Source organism: Pipistrellus hanaki (assembly GCF_964339955.1).
Source record: "Pipistrellus hanaki genome assembly, chromosome: 4".
NCBI lineage: Eukaryota > Metazoa > Chordata > Mammalia > Chiroptera > Vespertilionidae > Pipistrellus > Pipistrellus hanaki.
In genome coordinates this window covers 44,714,800-44,735,797 of record NC_140506.1, presented here as the reverse complement: position 1 = coordinate 44,735,797, position 20,998 = coordinate 44,714,800, and the positions used below count along the sequence as shown (strand labels likewise).

At 37.5% G+C, this 20,998-nt stretch overlaps 1 protein-coding gene across 1 annotated transcript in view; it reads right to left on the bottom strand.

The window, feature by feature from the left end:
• The window catches only part of ADGRV1 (adhesion G protein-coupled receptor V1), a gene marked incomplete at its 5' end in the record, with an annotated part of 423,052 nt that extends 403,560 nt beyond the window's left edge, over positions 1-19,492 (bottom strand). The window contains one exon of the mRNA XM_084880847.1: positions 19,471-19,492. Within this exon, the coding sequence (XP_084736973.1) occupies positions 19,471-19,492 (22 nt within the window). The remainder of the gene's footprint in view (positions 1-19,470) is intronic.
• Between the last annotated feature and the right edge of the window lie 1,506 nt (positions 19,493-20,998).

Here is a 20,998-nt window from a genome sequence, read left to right as displayed (position 1 = left end):
GAACCACGAGATAAGGAAGTTTTTGACATATGTTAAGGTTTAAATGAAATTTTCCCAGTCAAATATATTCAAACGTTGTAGTCTGAAATTGCTTCATGTCTCACATGCTTATGGCAGCAAAATCCATAGACAGGGATGCAGGGTTCAGATGGAGTCCAGGAAAAAGACACAGGCCAATAGGGACAGAGGTTTTGGAGGACTAGGTCACTTTTTACACTATACCTTCTTTCTAAGAAAGCCTGACATGGGCTAAGGAACTGGCAAGAAATAAAAAAGGTCTCCCTTACCAGCTTCAAACTCCTCCTTGACTTCTAAGCCAGGAACATTTATAGAAAGAAAGGAAGTGGAAAATATGAGAAAGAGAAGGGAAAAAGGAAAAACCTGGGTGAAACAGGCAATTGGGAGCAGTTCTAAAGACAACTGAAGAAGATTTTTTGAGTAATTTAGGACCAGAATGGTTTCACACTTCACTTATGACAAACAGTGAAAAAGCAATGAACTAGAAAGATCAACTTCAGTCCATTGTGATTTTCAAAAGAAAAAATCGCAATTCCTTGAATATGAGATGTGATAGAACCTTGAGCTGAGAGAAATAAGATACCTGAAAAAGTTCTAAGTGAGAAAAGAGTAAAAGTGAGTTACAGCATGAAAAGGGGTAATCATGAATAACTGGGATTATAAATTCTCCAAGACCTGGATAAGAATCAATTTAGACTTTTGTCAAAATTCTTATTCTCACACCCAGAAATTCTGATCCAGTGAGTTTAGGGTGGGGCCCAGGAATCCCCACTTAACAGGCAATCTGGGTGATTCCAATACAACTGATCCTTGGGATACACATTGAAATACACTGTCCCAGAGTGTGAGAAAGAGTGTAGATTTAAGTCAACTACTGAATTTTTCAATGCAATATGCTTGAACTTCCTGTAGACTTCCTCATATATTTTTCTACATATTACTATGTTGCATTTTAAGACTACATATATTCAACAGAAAAATTATAATGACCTACAGATAGTAATCAGAACAACAAATGCTTACATAATACTGTCCTAGGTACTTTATACATAATAACACATTTAAACTCTGTGAAGAAGGAACAAAATTAACCCTATTTATAGATGAAGAAACTAAGAAAAACAGATGAACATGTACAGTCTTATTTAGTTAAGTAAGCGGCTAGGCAGGATTTGATCCCCAGAGTCCACCGTTAGACTCTACCCAATAACCACACTATATTGACTCTTACATTTTATTCATATAAATCATACATACCCCTCATGAATAATATAGATTTATGCTCTACATTTTAAAGAATTCAAATATTTTAAACTCATGCACAATAATCAAAACTACCATAAAATTGCATAATTATGAGTCTCCTAAAAGTTTGCACCTTACTATTCTTTTTTTTAACTGAAGCTAGGTCTCTTGACTACTTTAAATATTTAACAGCATCTGTTAATGTCAGGACCAATGAATTCAAATGGTGTATTCTTGCAGTTTCCCAAGCAATTAGAGCCCCAAGATCTTGTGGTTAAGTCAGTAAATTTATTTTAAATTGGTGTACATCAGTGAGTTCTGGGACTATACAAAATGAACAGACAAGCATGATTGGAAAAGCCTCAAATTCAGTGACATCACTGATAATTGAATCTCCTCTGCTTTCATCCTTTCAACTTTAAGAAACATTGTTGAGGCAAAGCTGGCATTCAATGGAAATTAAAAGATGAAGAAAAAGCTTTGAAGGTGAAGTTCCCATTGGAAAACAGGCATAATTATATAAACGCCAGTTTCTCTTTCAGAGTAACTAGGGAAATTTTCCTCTATCATACTAAAAATCTACTATTTGGAACTCTATTAAATTCAGAAGACTAAGTATTAGTAAATGACATAATACTTAAATCTTATATCTGTTTCAGGTCACTTTTTCTCTCATTAGATTTAATAAAAGTTTTGCAGAACCCATCAGACCACCTATTTTAAACCTCTATAAAATAAATTTCAAACTATATTTAAAAATCATAATATGCTTAATTCATATTCTGTCACAATCGTGAAAGAATAATTTTAGCAGTACTGTGTCATTCTTCTGCTCTATAATGCATGATATTCCAATACTCTAGCCCTCTAATTTCCAACTAGCATCCATGTTCTCACACCTCCACCTCTTGCTCAGTATGATTCAAATGAAATAAAAAGTGTTCCTGATAATAGATCTTTTATCTCTAATAGATCTTTTATTTTATTCAAGCAAAATATGAGATCTAGGTTACTTTACTTCTTACTTCCTGAATTATACCATGAAATTTTGACAGAGTCCTGATATCATGTAGGCACAAAGTCTTAGGTTCTTGGATTCTAGTAATCATATTCAGCCTACCCAACAAGTTACCATTCTGGAAGGAGGGGGGGAATTAAGAATAGCACGATGAGGGGGAAGGGGGGAATATAGGGGAATAAGGACACATATGTAACACCTTAATCAATAAAGAAATTTAAATAAATGAATAATAAAAAGGAAAAAAAGAATATATTAGAATTGTTCCTACAATACAAATCGGTTGCTTTCGGAAGAGCAGCTTACATCTTAGTATAATATTTGTATACTTAGCACCTACTCTACATTGTGTAACACCCTGTGCTAATCTTCAAGGACACAAAGGCCCATAAGATATGGTCCTTGGCTCCAACATATGCACAGGGATGGGCCAATCAAAGTCAACAAAACATAATTCTGAGACTTCTGCTTAAACACAATAATGCAGATTTTCTCTACTGCTGGGTTCAGGGTAATGGGAATTATCTTGAACCAGTTTCCTCCAAAATCTGGAAATAAAGCTATTGCAGCCATAAAGAACTAAGAGGTGGAGAGAAGTCAAGTCTTAATAATCAAGTTTAGGTTCCTGAATCCAGCTTTACACTGGCCTTTCAGTTAATGAGGAAATAAATTGTGTCTTTTGCTACAGTCAGTTTGGGTTGCACTTGCAACATCAATATTTATCCACTAATCTCTAATCTGTGACATAGTGAACCCGTGTTAGGATATTCCAAGTGGAAGATTCCTCCTCCTCCATTTTGACATTCAACTGTCTTAATCTCTTCCAAATATTTGTGAAAGGATACCACACTAGCTCACTATCTTTCCTAATCTCATGCAACTATTACCATCTGTAATATTTTCCCCTCCACCTCAAAACTGACAATGACTAGTAAGGAAGTTTAAGACATGTAGGCAAACAAAAGATGTCTCACAATAGAACAAAGCAGGACAGGAGTGTGCTGCATTAACTCAGTGTTCTGAAAAAAATGATTGCCCTTCTGATTGACACAAGGAACCCTAATGTCATGCTTCTTTAAATTTGTCTGGCATTAATTCCTCTCTCTTCCTTTTTTTCCAGGATGCATAGCTAGCTCTTTCTTCCTTATTGAAAACTTACTGATATTTGCTAACTTTATTCCCTACTTTGATTACTTAGTTTGTTTATGTCATTTATAAAACAACACTCACCAACATAATATATCCTAATAACCATGGAATTCTAAGTCTTGTTTATCTAGCATATTGCCTTCCTCCCATCTTGCCTCTTATGCATGGATACTTTAGGAATGGTAGCAAGTATAGTATATTCTGAGTAAATTGGAATAGCCTTCTATTTAAGTTTCAACAAGTCTTTACAAATAAGGAACAAAGTGAAATATGAATGGAGACACAATAGATGACAATGTAAAAAGAACAACAACAAAAAACACCACCACAAAACATAAAGATCCAATTAACTTTGCTGATTTTGCAGTAATCAATTTTCACACAAAAATTTTGTCAATTTGAAAGTTAACTCTGTCTTTTGATGTTTCAGAATAAACAGCTGACAACATCTGTGAGTGGCAGGACAAAATGAAAAGACAAAGATCATTAGTGCAGAACTGTCTTCCAGGCTTCAGCTGTTGCCTTGTCAATGTTGTGGCAAGCATCTTCCCACAGTAAGACCACCAGGTAATTAATACTGAAAATATGATCCTAATGGAGCGAGGTTTTCAAGTTTAGAATTACTTGAATTATATTACATTTACTAAAGGGTATTCTAAAACTATAGAATTACTCCTGTGAAACAAGAGACATTTTATCATCCATATCATCAATTATTCAGCCTCTAAGAATTCTTAATCTGTGTTATTTGTACTTGACGAGTACTACAAAAAAAATTGATCCTTCCTTCCTCCATACAAAACAGAATTTAAATTGGCAACTTTCAAAAAAAAAATTGGATGTTACAAGTCAGAAAATGTTTACAGTTTTTTAAAATATATGAAATGTTTATTACCTTTATTTTTATTTTATTTTAAAAATTTAAGGAATATGTATTATTTAATTCACCTTTAAAACACATAGACACACATGGAACAGTGTTAAAGAGAAGAAAAAAAAGGTAAACAATGAAAAGTTTCCCTCACACCACTCCTACTTAATCAATTATAGTTATGAACATCATCTGTCTCAAAAGATAATCTATGAATCTATGTCCATAGGAGAAAATGTCTGTGATAAATTTTGTTTTCTTCTACATAACAGACTATAGGAATCAACATTATTTTTCAAGATGGTGGTTAATAGGTAGATAGATGATAGATAAATAGATAGATAGATAGATAGATAGATAATAGATAGTAGACTTCGGTGTAGACATTAATTATGGAAACACAGTTATTGTCTCAGCTATATACCATCATCATTGTAGGTCTTGGATGTTAGAAATTATTAATCTTTCAGTTAACTAATACTTTCACTGGGTATAGAATTTTAGGTGAAAATATTTTCCCCATTATTTTTGAAAGCCTTGTTCTATTGTTACAGTTAGAAAATCCAAAATGCTTCTGATTCTAAAGTGATGCATGTAATTGCTTATTTGTGCTGTTCTCTGCTCTGGAAGATTCTTCTCTTTGTCCACAGGTGTTATGAAATTTCACAGGATTTTTCTTGGAGTGGGTTTATTTTTGTCCACTTAGCTGAGCACTTATTCTCCTGCAATCTGACACTTATCCTTCAGACCTGGAAAATTCCCTTACATTACTTCACAATGATTTTACCCCTTCCATTTTCACTGTTCTTTCATCCTAAAACTCCTATTATTTAATATTGGTATTCTGGGACTGAGCCTCTCATTTTCATATCTTTTGTTCTCTCTCATTTCTAATTGTTTGATATGCCCTACTTTCTGAGAATTCATCATTAAATTTCAATTCTCTAATTTTTTTATTCACACTATTATGTTTTCATTTTCTAAGAATTTAACGGTATCCTGTTATTCTTCCATTAACCCAATACCACCTTTTATCTCTTGGAAAATACTGTTTTCTAAACATTTTTTTCTGTTCTCTCTATAATTTCTGTTTCTTTCTATCCTATAATACTCATTAGATACCATCTATTCTTGCTGCAGAACCTAGGCACCTGCATTTTCTAAATGAATTATTTGTACTCACGGCAGTTAAGGGAGAGAGCTTCATGTAATAAATCCAGACCCTTCAACCCAGAACAGGCCTACAGACACATGTTGTTTTTTAGTCCAAACTGTGTTTCCAAAATAATATTAAAAGAATTGGGGTATTTAAAGATTTAATATTTGAAGATTCTGCATTTTTTAAAATGAATTTCAAGATTATTTTTAAAAATTACTGAAACTGGCAAATCTGAGTCCGCACTTTCACATAAGCTTTATCAATTGGTTGGAGTTAGCAACAGCTGTTATTTAGACAGTTTGCTCTCCTGTACCCTGCCAATGTCTCCTCAGTGTAGGGTCAAAGAGAAAAGCAAAGTATTTCTTATATTCTTGTCATTCAAAGCAGGAAAAATCAGACACAATTGAGCACACGCGCACACACGCACACCTTGTGGGCTGCCTTCTTGCAGTGTCCCAGGAATTTGATTTTTTTTAAAATATATTTTACTGATTTTAGAGAGGAAGGGAGAGGGAGAAATAGAAACATCAATGATAAGAGAGAATCATTGATTGGCTGCCTTCTGCACACACACACACACACACACACACACACACACACCCCACTGAAGATCAAACCCACAACCCAGGCATGTGCCCTTGGCCAGAATCGAACCTGGGACCCTTCAGTCCACAGGCCGATGCTCTATCCATTGAGCCAAACGAAGTAGGGCCCAGGAATTTGATCTTATACGACAGTGGCAAAGCATTTCTGGCAGTGCCTACCCGGATAGCCTGCCACAGATGCTATGAAGCCTCTGCCTGGACACTGCCCATGTCCCAGAGTATTAAGCCCCCAGTTATCTCTAATAGCATTAGGGCAGCTGTGAGGCACAGAGGAAGGAATTCACCCCAGTATTCCATGAAGTGCCAGATTCTAAGCGCCAGCCCTTCAATGTTCACATGGTCAAGAGACCAAAGAAAACAGGATTGGGCATCTAAGACTCCTGTGTGAGGATCATCTTCCAACTAATAGCTGGTTTCTATTCTCTTTCCTTAACCAGTTACTTGAAGCAATTGCAACATATCTAGCCATATCATTGGCGAGCCATTTTCTAGCCATTAAGGGTCTACACTGTTCATCAGAATTCAGTCTGAAGGATTGGTTGGTTAGTGTCAATCTTCATGCAGAAAATAAATACAGCAGGGCCGGTCAGCGGTGCCCTTAGAGTTCTCTGCTACATACTACGCAGGCAGTCATTCAACTTTGTGAGTCTACTTTCTCATCTGGAAAATGAAGTCAGATAACTGATCTTACCTAGCTATTTTCACCTGGCATTTATTTAAAAAATTATCTGTTTTCCAATTCATCTATTTCTTCTTAAATCTTTATCAATTTCTCCATCCAGATTATTATAGTATTTATAATTCATCAATTGAACATTAATTTGGTTTTCATTATTGTTTAGCTCCTAAAGCTATGGTTTTGATCCAAGTATAGCTTTGGCTATAACTTATATGGTTTGATAAGTTGAGTTCTTGCTGTTATGATATTCTAAAAAACTTGTTACTACACACATTAGTTCCTGTGTAACACAAAAGGTATTTAAAATTGGGTTTTCTCTTGTTTCTCAGAAGGGAATTTTTAAATTTATTATTTTTTGTTTGTTTTCAAAAAAGTAGGCTTTTCTTTAAACAATAACACTGTATTTTTCTGGTAATCATTTTCACTTATTAATTGTGACACAAAACAGAATTCCATTAACAATGATAACGGAAAAGTACACCTTCTGTTCTTTAGTCTTGCCCGAATGTTGTAAAGGTAAAGAAGTCTCTTTAAAGTGACCACACTGGCTAAATATGTGAAGCTCAGATGAATTAGGTAAAGTGCTAGATCACTTATTGTCCAGCTAACTAGCTACTCTTTCCCATTTGTAAGGTATTTATGTGTCAAGTGATTCATTTTCCTAACCCAAACAAGATGCTAAACAGATAGTCAATCCCTTCAATATATAATTTTCAAATTTTCCACAGGTCCCCTAAAATTGTATAAAATTCTAACACTAAAATAAAAGCCTTAATTTGAAACCCAAATGTCTGAACACCCTCTACATTTCCCCCAGCTTCTACAATCCTTCACAATTTTGAAATCTGTAAAACCTAAGCCTAGATTACAAACATTTCCATCCCAGGAAGCTTGAAGGCAATGACCTTACAACATTAATTTATTTCTCCATCTATCTCACAGAGACTGAAGCTGTAAGAAATAGGTTTAATGTCACCTCAGCATGCTATAATGTTTTGTCAATACCCTGTATCTCTAAGGAAAATCACTGAGTTGAGCTTTTCTTGCTGTCATTTATAAATTTAAAGTATCATGTTAAAGCCTAAAATCCATTTTTTATAAATCGCTATAATGCTTAGTAAGATTCCAAAAGTATCTCTACCAAGCAGATCAAAGCTTCCAAATGCTAAAATATTCTTCACAGAATCCATTGGACACTGTTTAGCACTCTCTGAAGTGCCACTGACTCCAGAGTAAACTCAGTTCAGGCTGGTTCTGTACTGATAAAAAATGTTAATAACATCTACCAAAACATTTTTAAATTCTATCTCAAAGTTTGAAATTTTTCCAGTTCAGGGAAAACCTAGGAGTTTATCAATAATAGATCAATGAGCCCTAGCAAGTTTTGCTCAGTGGACAGCACCCGGGTTGTGGACTTGATCCCCAGTAGGGGGCATGCAAGAGACAGCAGATCAATGATTCTCTCTCGTCATTAATGTTTCTATCTCTCCCTTCCTCTCTGAAGTCAATAAACATATATTTTGAAAATAAAAAAATAATATATCACTGAGATGGATCTGAGCTGTAAATAACATTTTGCAAGTTTTGATTTTTTTAATTTTAAATAAGGTTTGTTAGGTTTAATTTAACTCCTCCTTACAGAGAAGCTAATGCCTAATAATATATTGATGTTACCCTTTCTTGCTTTCATGAACATGCTTTATAACTATCGATATATCCGTGCTTTTCTCAAAGTGTCCATTCTAACTCACATAATTTTTTTTCTTATCTTTAATTTCCACTCTTTTGGACCTTTCATGGTCATAATCTACCACCTACATATTCCAAAATTAAATGTTCCTCTTCCTTTCTTCCTCTTAAATTATATAATGTTCATTTTTGTTGTTTTAAATGCAGCCAAATTCTATTTCAGTACTATGCTAGAGGTTGGGGAGATGACAGGGTTAGATTTGATTCAAAATTTCCTATGGCTGTTTGTAATGAAAAGTATAAATTCCTTGGAATCCTCAGAATGTAACAAGTATGAACTAGTCCACAACACACACAGTGCAAATATGTCACCATATTATTACTTCTCCAAATTAAATTAAATCCTATTCAAGACTCCATGCATCATGCTGAAAGGAAATCCAGTTTTACCTCTTGGAGGGCCCCTACTTATATGCTCCAAGAATACCAGTGGCTATGAATTCCGAAAAGTCTGGTATCGCCCAGATTACAGTGTTCCAGATGCCACTGGGCCTCAGGACCTGGTGCCTTGTCCGAACCCAGTCCTCCATCTGCCGGGCCTGCTGCTTCAGTCCCACCTCCTGGCATAAGTAGGCACTCTCTTTCATAGGAGGCCCCTCTACTGCCTATCCCACTTCAGGCCAGAGTCCTAACCAACTCCCTCCAGCTGCAGAGTTTACTGCCAGGTCCTTTCAAGAGCTTAGTCTTTTCATTCATGCACACACGTTTGGAAGAGCTTAAAGGAAACCTATGTGTGGCATGTAGACCCTATTGATGTGCTTGGCTCTAATATCCATTCATCATCTGACAGTGTTCAAAAAATAATCAGTCTCTACTATGTTCCAGGCACTGTCTAAGTTCTGGGCACGCAGCAGCAAACATGCCAAAATTAAGACATAAAAATAGAATTTCATTTTGAAATTCTTTTTCCTAGGTAAAGAAAAGGTAAACCTTCTTTAGATCAGTTGTTTACCCTCCACACTAATAGAAAAACAGTTACTGGAAAATGAATTGTACATCCTAATACACTTAAAATTAGAGTAATATTTCTTCTTTGTTTTCATGACTGCATCAATAATACCTTTTTTTATATTTCAAACATTTCATTTTCATTCCCTCACATTCTTTCTCCATTTCCATAGACTGCCTCCAAATATGGGTCCCAGAGCTGGGAAAGGAAGTCTGTACCAGCAGTAAGAACCATAGGCTGTAAAAACCAGTGCAGATTGGGGCTCAGTGACAAAGAAGCTGCTGGAAACACAGTTGTTCTCTTAAAAGGCTGGCACCATGAATTGAACTTATAAGTTCCTCTGAGCTCCAGCACCAGCGTGAGGCTCTGGGGACACAGACGCATACTGAGGAGGAACTGGATTGTTGACATCAGGGCAAGAACTTGGGGGGCGGCTTTCTCCCAGATGGAGGTGCTTGTAGGGATCATTGTTCCTGTGCTGGGACCTCCCCAGTGCAGGGCTGCTTGGAAGCCATTTCTGTTTGCTCCACCCTAGCGATTCCCTAAGATCTTGCCTCATCCAATTTATAACCCCACCCAAGCTGTGTGCAGCGGCTTTTGAATATAAATGGCCTGCCCTTGCTCAGGCTAAAATCTCTCAAACAAGCTACAGCTGGATCAGGGTTCCCCAAACCTATCAATAGAAGGCCCAAGGCCGGCACTAGCACCAGCCTGCCTTCCTTCACAGCTGGGCACTTCCAAACCCCATACAAAGAGGAGGAATCTGCAGATCTCTCTGTAGCTCCTACTGGGTGGCCCCAGGCAATGGCTGACTTTGTACCTCCCTGGAGATCCCAGGGCCAGTGTACCCAGTGGTCAGCATCAGATTATACCACATTACAACTCTACTTATCCATAAGTGACACACTCAAGGGGCAGACTCAGTGAGAACCAAAACTCCACTGAAGCAAGTCCTGCTCCATATGAGTGTCTCCTGCATAGCAGCTCTCCTACACATCTGGTCCTCACAGCCATTTGGCCTGAAGATCAATTCCTCCCAGTGACATCAACAGCAATCAAGGCTCAACTACAAGAAGACTGTGCACACAGCCCACAAATGGGTGCACCTAGAGTGTCACCTCAGGCAATTGGGGGCCCTATAGAACACCTACTACAAACAAAAGGCCACTCTACCAACACAAGACGACAAAGCAGCTCTACCCAATATACAGAAACAAACACAGGAAAGCAGCCAAAATGCAAAGACAAAGAAAATGTCACAAATAACAGAAATGGAAGAAAACAAACTACTGGATATAGAGTTCAAAACCACAGTTATAAGGTTACTCAAGAATCTTCTAGAAACCTAATTCTAGAGAGGGAAATATATAAAATGAACCTGAACATCTTGTATCAGCAAAGATGCCATCTAAGATTAATGGAGTAATGTCAATGGGATACAAAAACATGAAAGTGTTCCCACTGGCCAAAGACTAAAATATTGGTGCATCTAAAAGAGCAATGACTACAACTATTTATAACAGGGGTCCTCAAACTTTTTAAAGTGGGGGCCAGATCACAGTCCCTCAGAGAGCTGGAGGGCCGGACTATATGAACTATTAATTCCTACTGTAACACCTCGGCTGCACTCACTGCCCAAAAAACCTGGCGGGCCAGATCAGACTCCTCTGCGGGCCGCATGTGGCCCGCGGGCCATAGTTTGAAGACCCCTAATTTATAACATACAAATTCTGGTGTTCATAAGAATACTAAGATAGCCCTAACCAGTTTGGCTCAGTGGATAAAGCATCGGCCTGTGGACTCAAGGGTCCTAGGTTCAATTCCGGTCAAGGGCATCTACCTTGGTTATGGGCACATCCCCAGTAGGGGGTTTGCAGGAGGCAGCTGATTGATGTTTCTCTCATTGATGTTTCTAACTCTCTATCCCTCTCCCTTCTTCTCTGTGAAAAATCAATAAAATATATTTTTTTAAAAGAATACTAAGATAGATAGGTAAAGGTCATTGGTCACCACTAAAAGTAACTAGGGCAACAACTCCTTCCTATAAAATTAACATTTAAGTTGGAAAAATTAAATATTTATCCTGTTTATCCTGGATAAACACCTTTTCCAGGTAACCCAATAGCCTACTTGTTAAAGGAAAAGTTCTTTCTTTAAAAATTCCAGCTCATGTGGCAAGAAAGATAGAGTTAGAAAAGTACCTGTTAAAAACCTAATAAAATAATTTTAAAATGATAGTTCACAGATGAAAGAACTAGATAAAAATCAACTCAAAGTGGATTACAGTAAACTCTCTGACATTTCTGTTAGCAATATTTTTTTTCTGATATATTGCCTTGGGTAAGGGAAATAAAAGAAAAATAAATAAATGAGACTAAATCAAACTAAAAAGTGTTTGCATGCAAAGGAAATCATCAACAAATAAAAAGACAACCTACTGAACTGGAGAAGCTATCTGCCAATGATACATCCAATAGGGGTTAATATCCAAAATTTATAAAGAATTCAAACAACTCAACACCAAAAAACAAACACGCCAATTAAAAAATTAGCAAAGGACCTAAATACTTGTCCAAAGAGAACGTGAAGATGGCTAATAGACATATTAAAAGTTGCTCAATATCACTAACCATCAGAGAAATGAAAATTAAAACCACAATGAGATATCACCTCAAACCTATCAGAATGGCTACCATCAATAAATCAACAAACAACAAATGTTGATGAGGATATAGAGAAAAGGGAACCCTCATGGACTGTTGGTGGAAATGCAGACTGGTGCAGCACTATGGCAAACAGTTTGGAGGTCCTTCACATAATTACAAATGAAATCTCCTTGTGATCCAGTAATTCCACTTCTAGGTATATATCCGAAGATACTCAAAACACTAATTCAAAAAGCTATATCCACACCTCATCAGTGCAGCATTGTTTATAATAGCCAAGATATGGTAACAATTCAAGAACCAACCAATAGACCAGTGGATAAAAAAGTTGTACATATATAAAATGGTCTATTACTCAGCCATGAAAAGAATGAAATAATAGCGTTTGCAATAGCATGGATGGACTTAAAGAGTATTTTGCTAAGTGAAATGAGTCAGAAAGAGACAAATACTGACAATTTATGAAGTACAGCAAATCCTTTCAGAAAATCAGTCAAGAATTGAAATAAGCAGCCGAAGCCGGTTTAGCTCAGTGGTAGAGCGTCGGTCTGCGGACTGAAGGGTCCCGGGTTCGATTCCGGTCGAGGGCATGTGCGTTGGTTGCGGGCACATCCCCGGTGGAGGGTGTGCAGGAGGCAGCTGGTCGATGTTTCTCTCTCATCAACTCTCTCTCCCTTCCTCTCTGCAAAAAATCAATAAAATATATTTAAAAAAAAAAAGAATTGAAATAAGCAAATACATAAAAGCAATCACCTGCACATCTGAATTAGTGGTATCTGACAAACTATACATTATTGCACTGAATTCGTCTTTACTTAAAGCCCAATTCTCAATCAAGGGATTTACTAAATTTCTAACAAAATAGCATTTTGTTAAAGCTTTCACAATTTGGTCTTATAATAAAAATAAAAATAAATTTTCTCATTTTGATAGCTCAACCAATAATCATTTAGATGACTCCTTATGGAAAAAGCAGAAATCATCAGAGAACTGAATTCAGTGTATAATATCTCAGACAGCATCCAATCACATTTCTGACTTTAACATTTCCTAGATAGGTCAATCATGATGCCCACTACGACCATCTTTCCCTTTTTAGGAAAACCTACAGCCAGGGGTGAGAGATGAGTCATTGATTGCAAATTGTTCCTTTGTTTTCTCACAATGTGGGTGTTTTCAATGTCTTAGTTAATTGGCAAAGAAAGTTGGAAGTAGTAAATCTACAAGCCATACCTGAAGCATTTGCCCTATAATACGGCCCTGGGCCTAACGGATTGTATGTAAGAAATGGGATACATTTCTTCAAAATGCTTCCTGGCTCTTTTATCTACCCTCCCCATTGCCCTGCAATATGTAACCAAGAGAACTGAAAAATAAATGTTTATACAAAAACTTGCATACAAATGTCCATAATATAATAATCCAAAAGTAAGAACAGTCCAAATGTCCATCAACTGATGAATGATAAAATATTCATATAAGAGAATATTCAGCTATAAAAAATAAGTAGTGAAACATGCTACAACATGATGATCCTTGAAAACATGTTATGTGAAAGAAGGCAGATGCAAAAGGCCACATATTTATATGATTCCACTTATAGAAATGTCCAGAACATGCACATCTGTAGAGACAAAAGTAGAACCTTGTTGCCATGGACATGGGGTGGGGAGAGGATGGGGAGTGAAGCTGATTGGTAAGTGATTTCTTTTGGCAGTAATCAAAATATCCTGGAATTGACAGAGATGACAGTGCACAACTTTGTCGATATAATAAATACCACTGAAAAATCACTTTAAAATATTATTTTTCTCTTTGCTAGGTGGATTATGTTTTATTTTCTTAAAAAATTAAAACCCACCCTACACTTCTAGCCCTTTCTTTCAACGGTTCCCATTAGGTTGATTTTATGTATATCTGGGACAACTCTTCTGAATCATTCTTACCTCGGCTCCTCTGATCCAAGTTTCTCCCCAAGGCCTTCTTTGTACCTCTTCCTACTTCCTCTCCTCCACCATTTTTCAAAGCCCAGATCAAGGCCCACTTTTTCCAAAACACTTTCTCTATCCTTACTGACTAGTCTGCCAGAGGTCAGGTAACCCTTCTTTGTTTCATTCCTGCTCATCAATGCTGTAGAACTTTTGTGAATAATATATAAATGATGCTAATTATGGCTGCAGATAGGGCTTTTTCTCTATATCACAGGTTGGAAATATAGGAGAGAATGCAATTCCTTCATATACATTCTCAAAATTTTATTGCTCACTTGCAAGGCTTATATCTGAAATAGTTCTCTATATTAGGCCTTCTTTCAGTTAAAGATTATTTGAAACGTGAAAAAATGTATTACTTTACTTCCAAATAAATACATAAGTACAACTTTGCAAAAACAGTGTTACATTAAAAGGTGAGCTAAATTTAATTACTGCCGCATGACATGGATTAAAGGATAATAGTCTAATTATCCTAAAAAAGTGTTTCCTTCAGAGGAATCTGAGTATACTAGTATACATGAAGTATATTAATATCAGCTAATTACCAGAATCCATAACTAAAGCTAAAAAGATTTTATTTTCAATTAACACATAAACACAAACCCTTGACTATTTCCACAATATGCCTCAGAGCATGTATTCGTTTGTTGTTATAACACTTTAAAAATTTCTTTTTCTCAAAAAAATAAATAAATAAATAAATAAATAAAATAAAAATTTCTTTTTCTCTTTTAGTTATATTCTTTCTTGCAGAAAGAAAACAAAGTCAATTTAAAAAATTAAGAGTTGCTTCTTCTTTGTTAATTTTCAGTTATCTTAATTAATTCATATATATACATATATGAATATATATATATATGAATATATATATATCTTCTGTTTATTGTGCATTCTGCATGCAGAAATAGACTCTTAAGGGTACCACACAATGCTTCATTTTATTTGAAGCTATTCTGTACCTTTCAACCTGCGCCACATTTCAATAATGGCTATGTAATAATTACAATCACCCACTTATTAGCTTGGCATTTCATTTTCCTTCCCCTATTGTATCCTACAGTTGAAGGCAAGGAAAACTCTCTATTGATTAGTTGTTTAAGACCAGCAACAATAACTGTGCTGGAGAGAAGGCCACTTGGAGGGGATTACATAAGAGGCAGAGCTCAACAGACTCAGACAAGAACAGCAAATTATAAATCCAAGTACTTCATTGCAAGTAACCAAATTGGCTAGTTGAAATGCTAATTGCCTTTCAGCAAAACTAAAGACAGACAGGGAACCTTGTGCTTCAAAGAATAAAATGCATTTTTACCCTACTTCTGCACTACTGTCTTGCTGAGAAACATTTGAAATCTATTCACAAAGGTAGCTCCTTCCCTAACCTTTACAATGTGGGAAATTTATTTACCAGCCCCTACCAGCACCCCCAATGTGCTGATGTGCCAAGATGTGAACAGATGGTTGGACTTAAGCCCTGTTAAGCCCCTAATAAAGTAGAGCATGAAAGAATTCTATGCTCAAATGCATAGTGCAAATTAAGAAAATGTGCCTAGGGAAAAGGAATTTTGAATAGCAAATTCATAAAATTAAAATAATCAAATAATACGTGCATATTTTCAATGCAATTACATCCAAATGCACATGAAAGAGCTATCACTGTCTCTCTCAAAGAGATCCCCAACCTTCCTTTATATCCAATAATTTAGTGTTAGTTCAAAACTCATTCACCCACTTATTAGCTTGGCATTTCATTTTCCTTGGAATAGTGAACAACCATTCCAACACCCAGTTTCCCCATTTATATGAAAAAGGGTCCGTTCTGTGTTATTGGAATCCTGAATAAATGAATGAGAAATGCCCTACCGGCATTCCGCTCTCATTCTGAGGTGCAGCCAGACTCATGCCTGACTGCACCAGAAAGGGCCCGTGACCACCTGCCCAGAAGCTGGGGGAGGGACCCCGGCTGGTACATCTCAAAGAGTATAGTGTGTCACAGTGGAATCAGAAAACACAGTCTTTGTCCTACCACAACCTCCGCTGTCCCAGCTCCACCCTTCTCCTCCTCTGCCACACCTCAACCAGGGTAACAGAGCACATGTGCTTGGCTTCCTGTGTGGCCTCACATTCTGGCATATTGGGGATCCCTCTATACATGCGAAGATGCTCCCTGAGCCCCGATTCTGCCTGGTGAAGGGAGAAAAATAGACATGCATGCATAGAGAAATCAACTTTCTGCACTACATTGTGCCTGAAATAGGAAGAGTCCGGTTTATTAGGAATCTATTTATCTTCATTTCTCAATAAATATCTTTATTTATATGAAATTTGAGCTGCCTGAAAGTGACAGAATATTAAAACTAAATACAGCTTTAAACTGTAAGTAGTTTCAATAAGTAATTCAGCTCTCACTCCTATTCAGCAGGAGTTAAGGGAAGAAAGCTCTCTCTGGCTGCATGTTTACCAAAACCTAGTGAAGTTTCTGGTGATTTTTCTCTTTTTCTAAACTGTTTGAATTATAAAGTCTACCTGACTTTATATTCTTTTAGCAACCATAAAAAAGTTATTTCCAAATCAGAGAAATAGAGATGAATACTCAACTGGGTGTAATACTTAACTGTGTGATTTTTTCCCCACAAAATGAGAGAAGTGCCCACCCAAATCTCTCCATGGTAACACACTACATTTTATATTCAAATTAAACATTCATCAGCTAAGGAGCTCAATATGCTTTACAAGAACCTGGAAATTGTCTAGGATCGTTATTCTACAGGAGATAAAAGTGGTGATAAAAATCCACTGTGTAGATTTTGAAACCCTGTGCATAAAATAATGACTTATCACAGGTAAGTAGAAGACAAAACCAGTTATTCAATATATTAACCACTTTGCTAACCTCTAGAGATACGAGAAAAATATACAATACAGTTACTGTCCTCAAAGATTTTGTATCTTAATTGGGGCAATATTAAAATTTTCAATAACAGTAGGACAGTAATATAAAAAAGGAAAGGAGGCAGTATTTGGTTGAATAGCAATAAATCAAACATTCAATGGCCAACTTGACCTGCTAACATACTTCCCACATATTAGTTTATGGAAAGGTACCTATAACTGAAATCATAACTGGAAAAATAGAATTTTGACCTTAAAAACTTTTTAAGGTTTCAGTTTCCCCAAATATACAATAAAAGGGTAGGTCTAGTTTGCTCAAAGTCTCCTCCAGGGCTTAAGGATTTCAATGTTGTGTTCACAGCCTATAATTTCTAAACAATAAAAGATCACAGACTTAATCAAAGGCAAAATGTATTTCTTGGTGGGTCCTTCCAGTGTCTTCACCTATAAATCAGGATAATAATATTTGATCATTAAATATAGTCTATTCAAAAGGCCCAGCAGAATTCCTGGCATAGAGTAGACAGTCAATAAATGAGGCATACTATTACCATTTATCATGGGAATATGGTCAAAAGGGTTTAGTCACAGCTAATTCTGCTGTGACCGCTCTCTTTCTTTGGGGGTTAGCTGGGGCAAGGACACCGCCAAGCAGAAAGCTATCTGAAATACTTTTGCTTAGCATTGGCCTCTGCCGTTCCATGTTATTTGTAATCATTCTTCTCACTACCATAAAAACACTTGTGTTCCAAATATATCTCATGTTATCATTTTCTAACAATGAATACAGTTGGCACTCAATATCTGATCAATATATGCACACCATAACACTACAATTGTTATGAAAATATCATAAATGTTGACTAATACAACATTTCTATATCTGATGATATCAAGACTCAGTGTTGTTACATAATTGACCTCCACCCCATTATGGTCTTACATTTTAATCATTATTTTTTAGTTGGTGTTTACAGGTGGTTTCGGCTTTTAATCATAACATTCAGTACAGCGTAATGCTCAGAGCACTGGAGCGGGAGGGAGTGAACCCACGACCCAGCCCTTACTAACTGGGGAACTTAGGACAAGGAGCTGAAACTTTCCACGCTTCAGAGTCATTATCTGTAAACTGGATAATGCCATTTAATGTAGGGTGGTGTTGTTGCGTGTTAAATAAAACGATCAATGTAAAGCGCTTCTCAGAACCGTTACATAGCAGTCATTTAATATAAGATGATTGCTGTTATTCATCATTGAAATTACATGGAGACATGGTTCAGTCATATTTTCTTTCAGTGAACTCATTTTGGTTACTTTTAAAAAGTTATAATCATGAGACATATCACTTCTGGCTGAAATAGTCTTTTTAATCACCGAGTCCAATCCCTTTACTTTATAAATGAAGAAACTAAGAACCAGAGTTTGTGTCTAAAGTCACTGTTAGTTAATGGCAGATCTATATATTTAATATGTTCTATTATAACACAGCTCAGAATGTATTTGGCACTCCCGGTAGCCTAAGAAATCACCCCAAAATAAATTGCTGTTGTTCGCTTGCCTTGTCTTTCTTTTTTTTCTTTTTTTTTTTTTTTGGTTCTATCTGGCTCTTTTGATAAATGACACACAAAGGGAGGGGAAAAGCTCTTTAGTCATTTAAGATTATAACTTCAGCAAGAATTTTTAAACAGTGCTGTATTAGTTAAGGCACTTTTTTTTTAGCTTTACCCTGATTGTACATCATTATGAACTCTTAAAATTTGATATCAGTATTTTCTAAACCAGTGTGCATCTTTAAAAATCAACTCATTACACATTTTTTAGGGTTGTGGATTTTGTAAATGTAAAAAGTTTGTTAAAACAAAAGTTACATGAAATAAGTTAGCATCACGCGTTAACATCTTTTTTTTTACCCCCTAATGAACAATGCCATGATTTAGTGTGTGTGTGGTTTTTTTTTGTTTTTTTTTTTTGGGGGGGGGGGCTATTTTAAAATGGTCTAAAACAATAAAACGTTCTTGCTTTAAATACATATATCTAATTTCCAGAATAATCCCACACCCCCTAAAGTCAGTAGATTTCATTGAAAGTACTTCGACGCAGCAGTTATTTGGGAACCTAAGTTTATCTCAACGCTCCCATTACTATTACCCATGGCGCGTCGCTTGGGGGTCGGTTATTTTCCAAACGAATTTTTAAAATTAAAGCTAGGGTTCTGTTTCAAAGAGGCAGAAAGAGGGGGAAGGAAGCTTTTCCCTCCGCTCATTCACTTCTCACCTTCTTTGAGACCAAGCATCTTTGGAAGGGGCGGCTGGCGGCGGTGCCCCGCTCCCCGCACAGCCGCAGCCCCGCGCCCAGAGCGCATCCGCCTCCCTCCTCCTCCAGCAACAGGTGCGGGCAGCGACCCGCCGCCAGAGCTGCGGTGCCGGCACCGGGATGCTCGGATGCTCGCAGCACCTTCCCTTCCGTCAAAGCCTACCTGGCCCCGGAGACACCGACATCCGTGCGCCCTGCGCCCTGCGCCCCGCTGTCCCCGCTGGTCCTCCCCTCGCACACCCTCGCTCTCCCCCTCACTCGCATCCACAGGCAGCACCAGGGTTGCTTATTCTTTCTCTTAGTAACGGGCCCTCCCCCTTGTCGTATCCCCAGCCCCCTGCCCCTCCCTGCTCTGTCGGCCCCAATAAGACTAGAGGCTCCCCGGCTGCGCTCACCTGACCAGCGGAGCGGGGGTGGCCGCCCAAGGCAGTGCATCTCCATCTGCGCAGCGGGCAGCCAGGTCCGCGCTCCAACATCGGGAACACCCTGCCTTGACCATCTCGAATGGACTCTTCCAGCAGCTAGGCGCCTAGGCTGACCTGCCTGCAGCACAGTAATGCCCTCTGTGCTGTGCTCAGTGAGCAATGCAGGCTTTCTAGCCCTGGGTTTGACCAAACTTTCCAAACTAACCCCTTAGGCACAAGGAACCCCCTCACCTAGATGGCGGGACATTCCATCCCTAAGTAATTCCACATTTTCTTTCTGGGGAGAAAACACATTTACTGAGTCTTTTTTGTTCCTAAGCACATTTCCTTTAACGTATCCCTGAAATGTTCACCCCATTAGAATTTGCACATAAATTGATGAAGTAGGAGAAATGAGGAACCTACTCCTACATACGCTTATCTGGTAAATTATCTGTCTCCTCATTTATAAAATAGGATTATTTCATCCCCAACTTTTCTCTCCATGAAAAACCAACTTACTGACTTTCAACAGGGAATTACCTTTCTTTTAAAAATATATGTTGTGTGTGTGTGTGTGTGTGTGTGTGTGTGTGTGTGTGTTTTACTGATTTCGAGGAAAGGAAAGAGAGACATCAATGATGAGAGAAAATCTTTGATCAGCTGCCTCCTGCACACCCCCCACTGGGGATCAAGCCCACAACCTGGGCATGTGCCTTCACTGGGAATGGGAGGCTCAACTACTGAGTGAGCACGCCCCCTGGCCAGGCATAATTATGTATTTAAATGCATTTTTCCATTAAATATTTAAAATAATTTCTTTTCATTGCCATAATGTGATTGTACCTCTCTTTAATATATCTGGATATTTTAATATGATAAAGAAAAAATGCACAAGTAATGGCTAAATAGCTCCATGAAATGAATATTAAGATCAAGTAATAGCCAAGTGTATTATTGCTTTCTATCAAATAATCTCACCTTCTTACAAATCTAAATATACACACTAGTAGTATTTGGTTACACGCATTGTGTTTTTCTTATGGCCATATGCAATACTTTATTACATTACTAGAGGCCCAGCACACAAAATGTGTGCTTGGGTAGGGTCCCTACATCTGGCCGGAGATCAGGGCAGATCTTCCCTGGTCTGCTTCCTGCTGCCGATGCCAGTCTCCCTCTGTGTGTAAGGCCCCGCTTGCTCACACCCGCGTTTGCCTGACACTGCCCACTGCCACGCACCCCTGGTTCCCCATTCCCCATCGGGTGATCAGAGCCTGAGGGCTG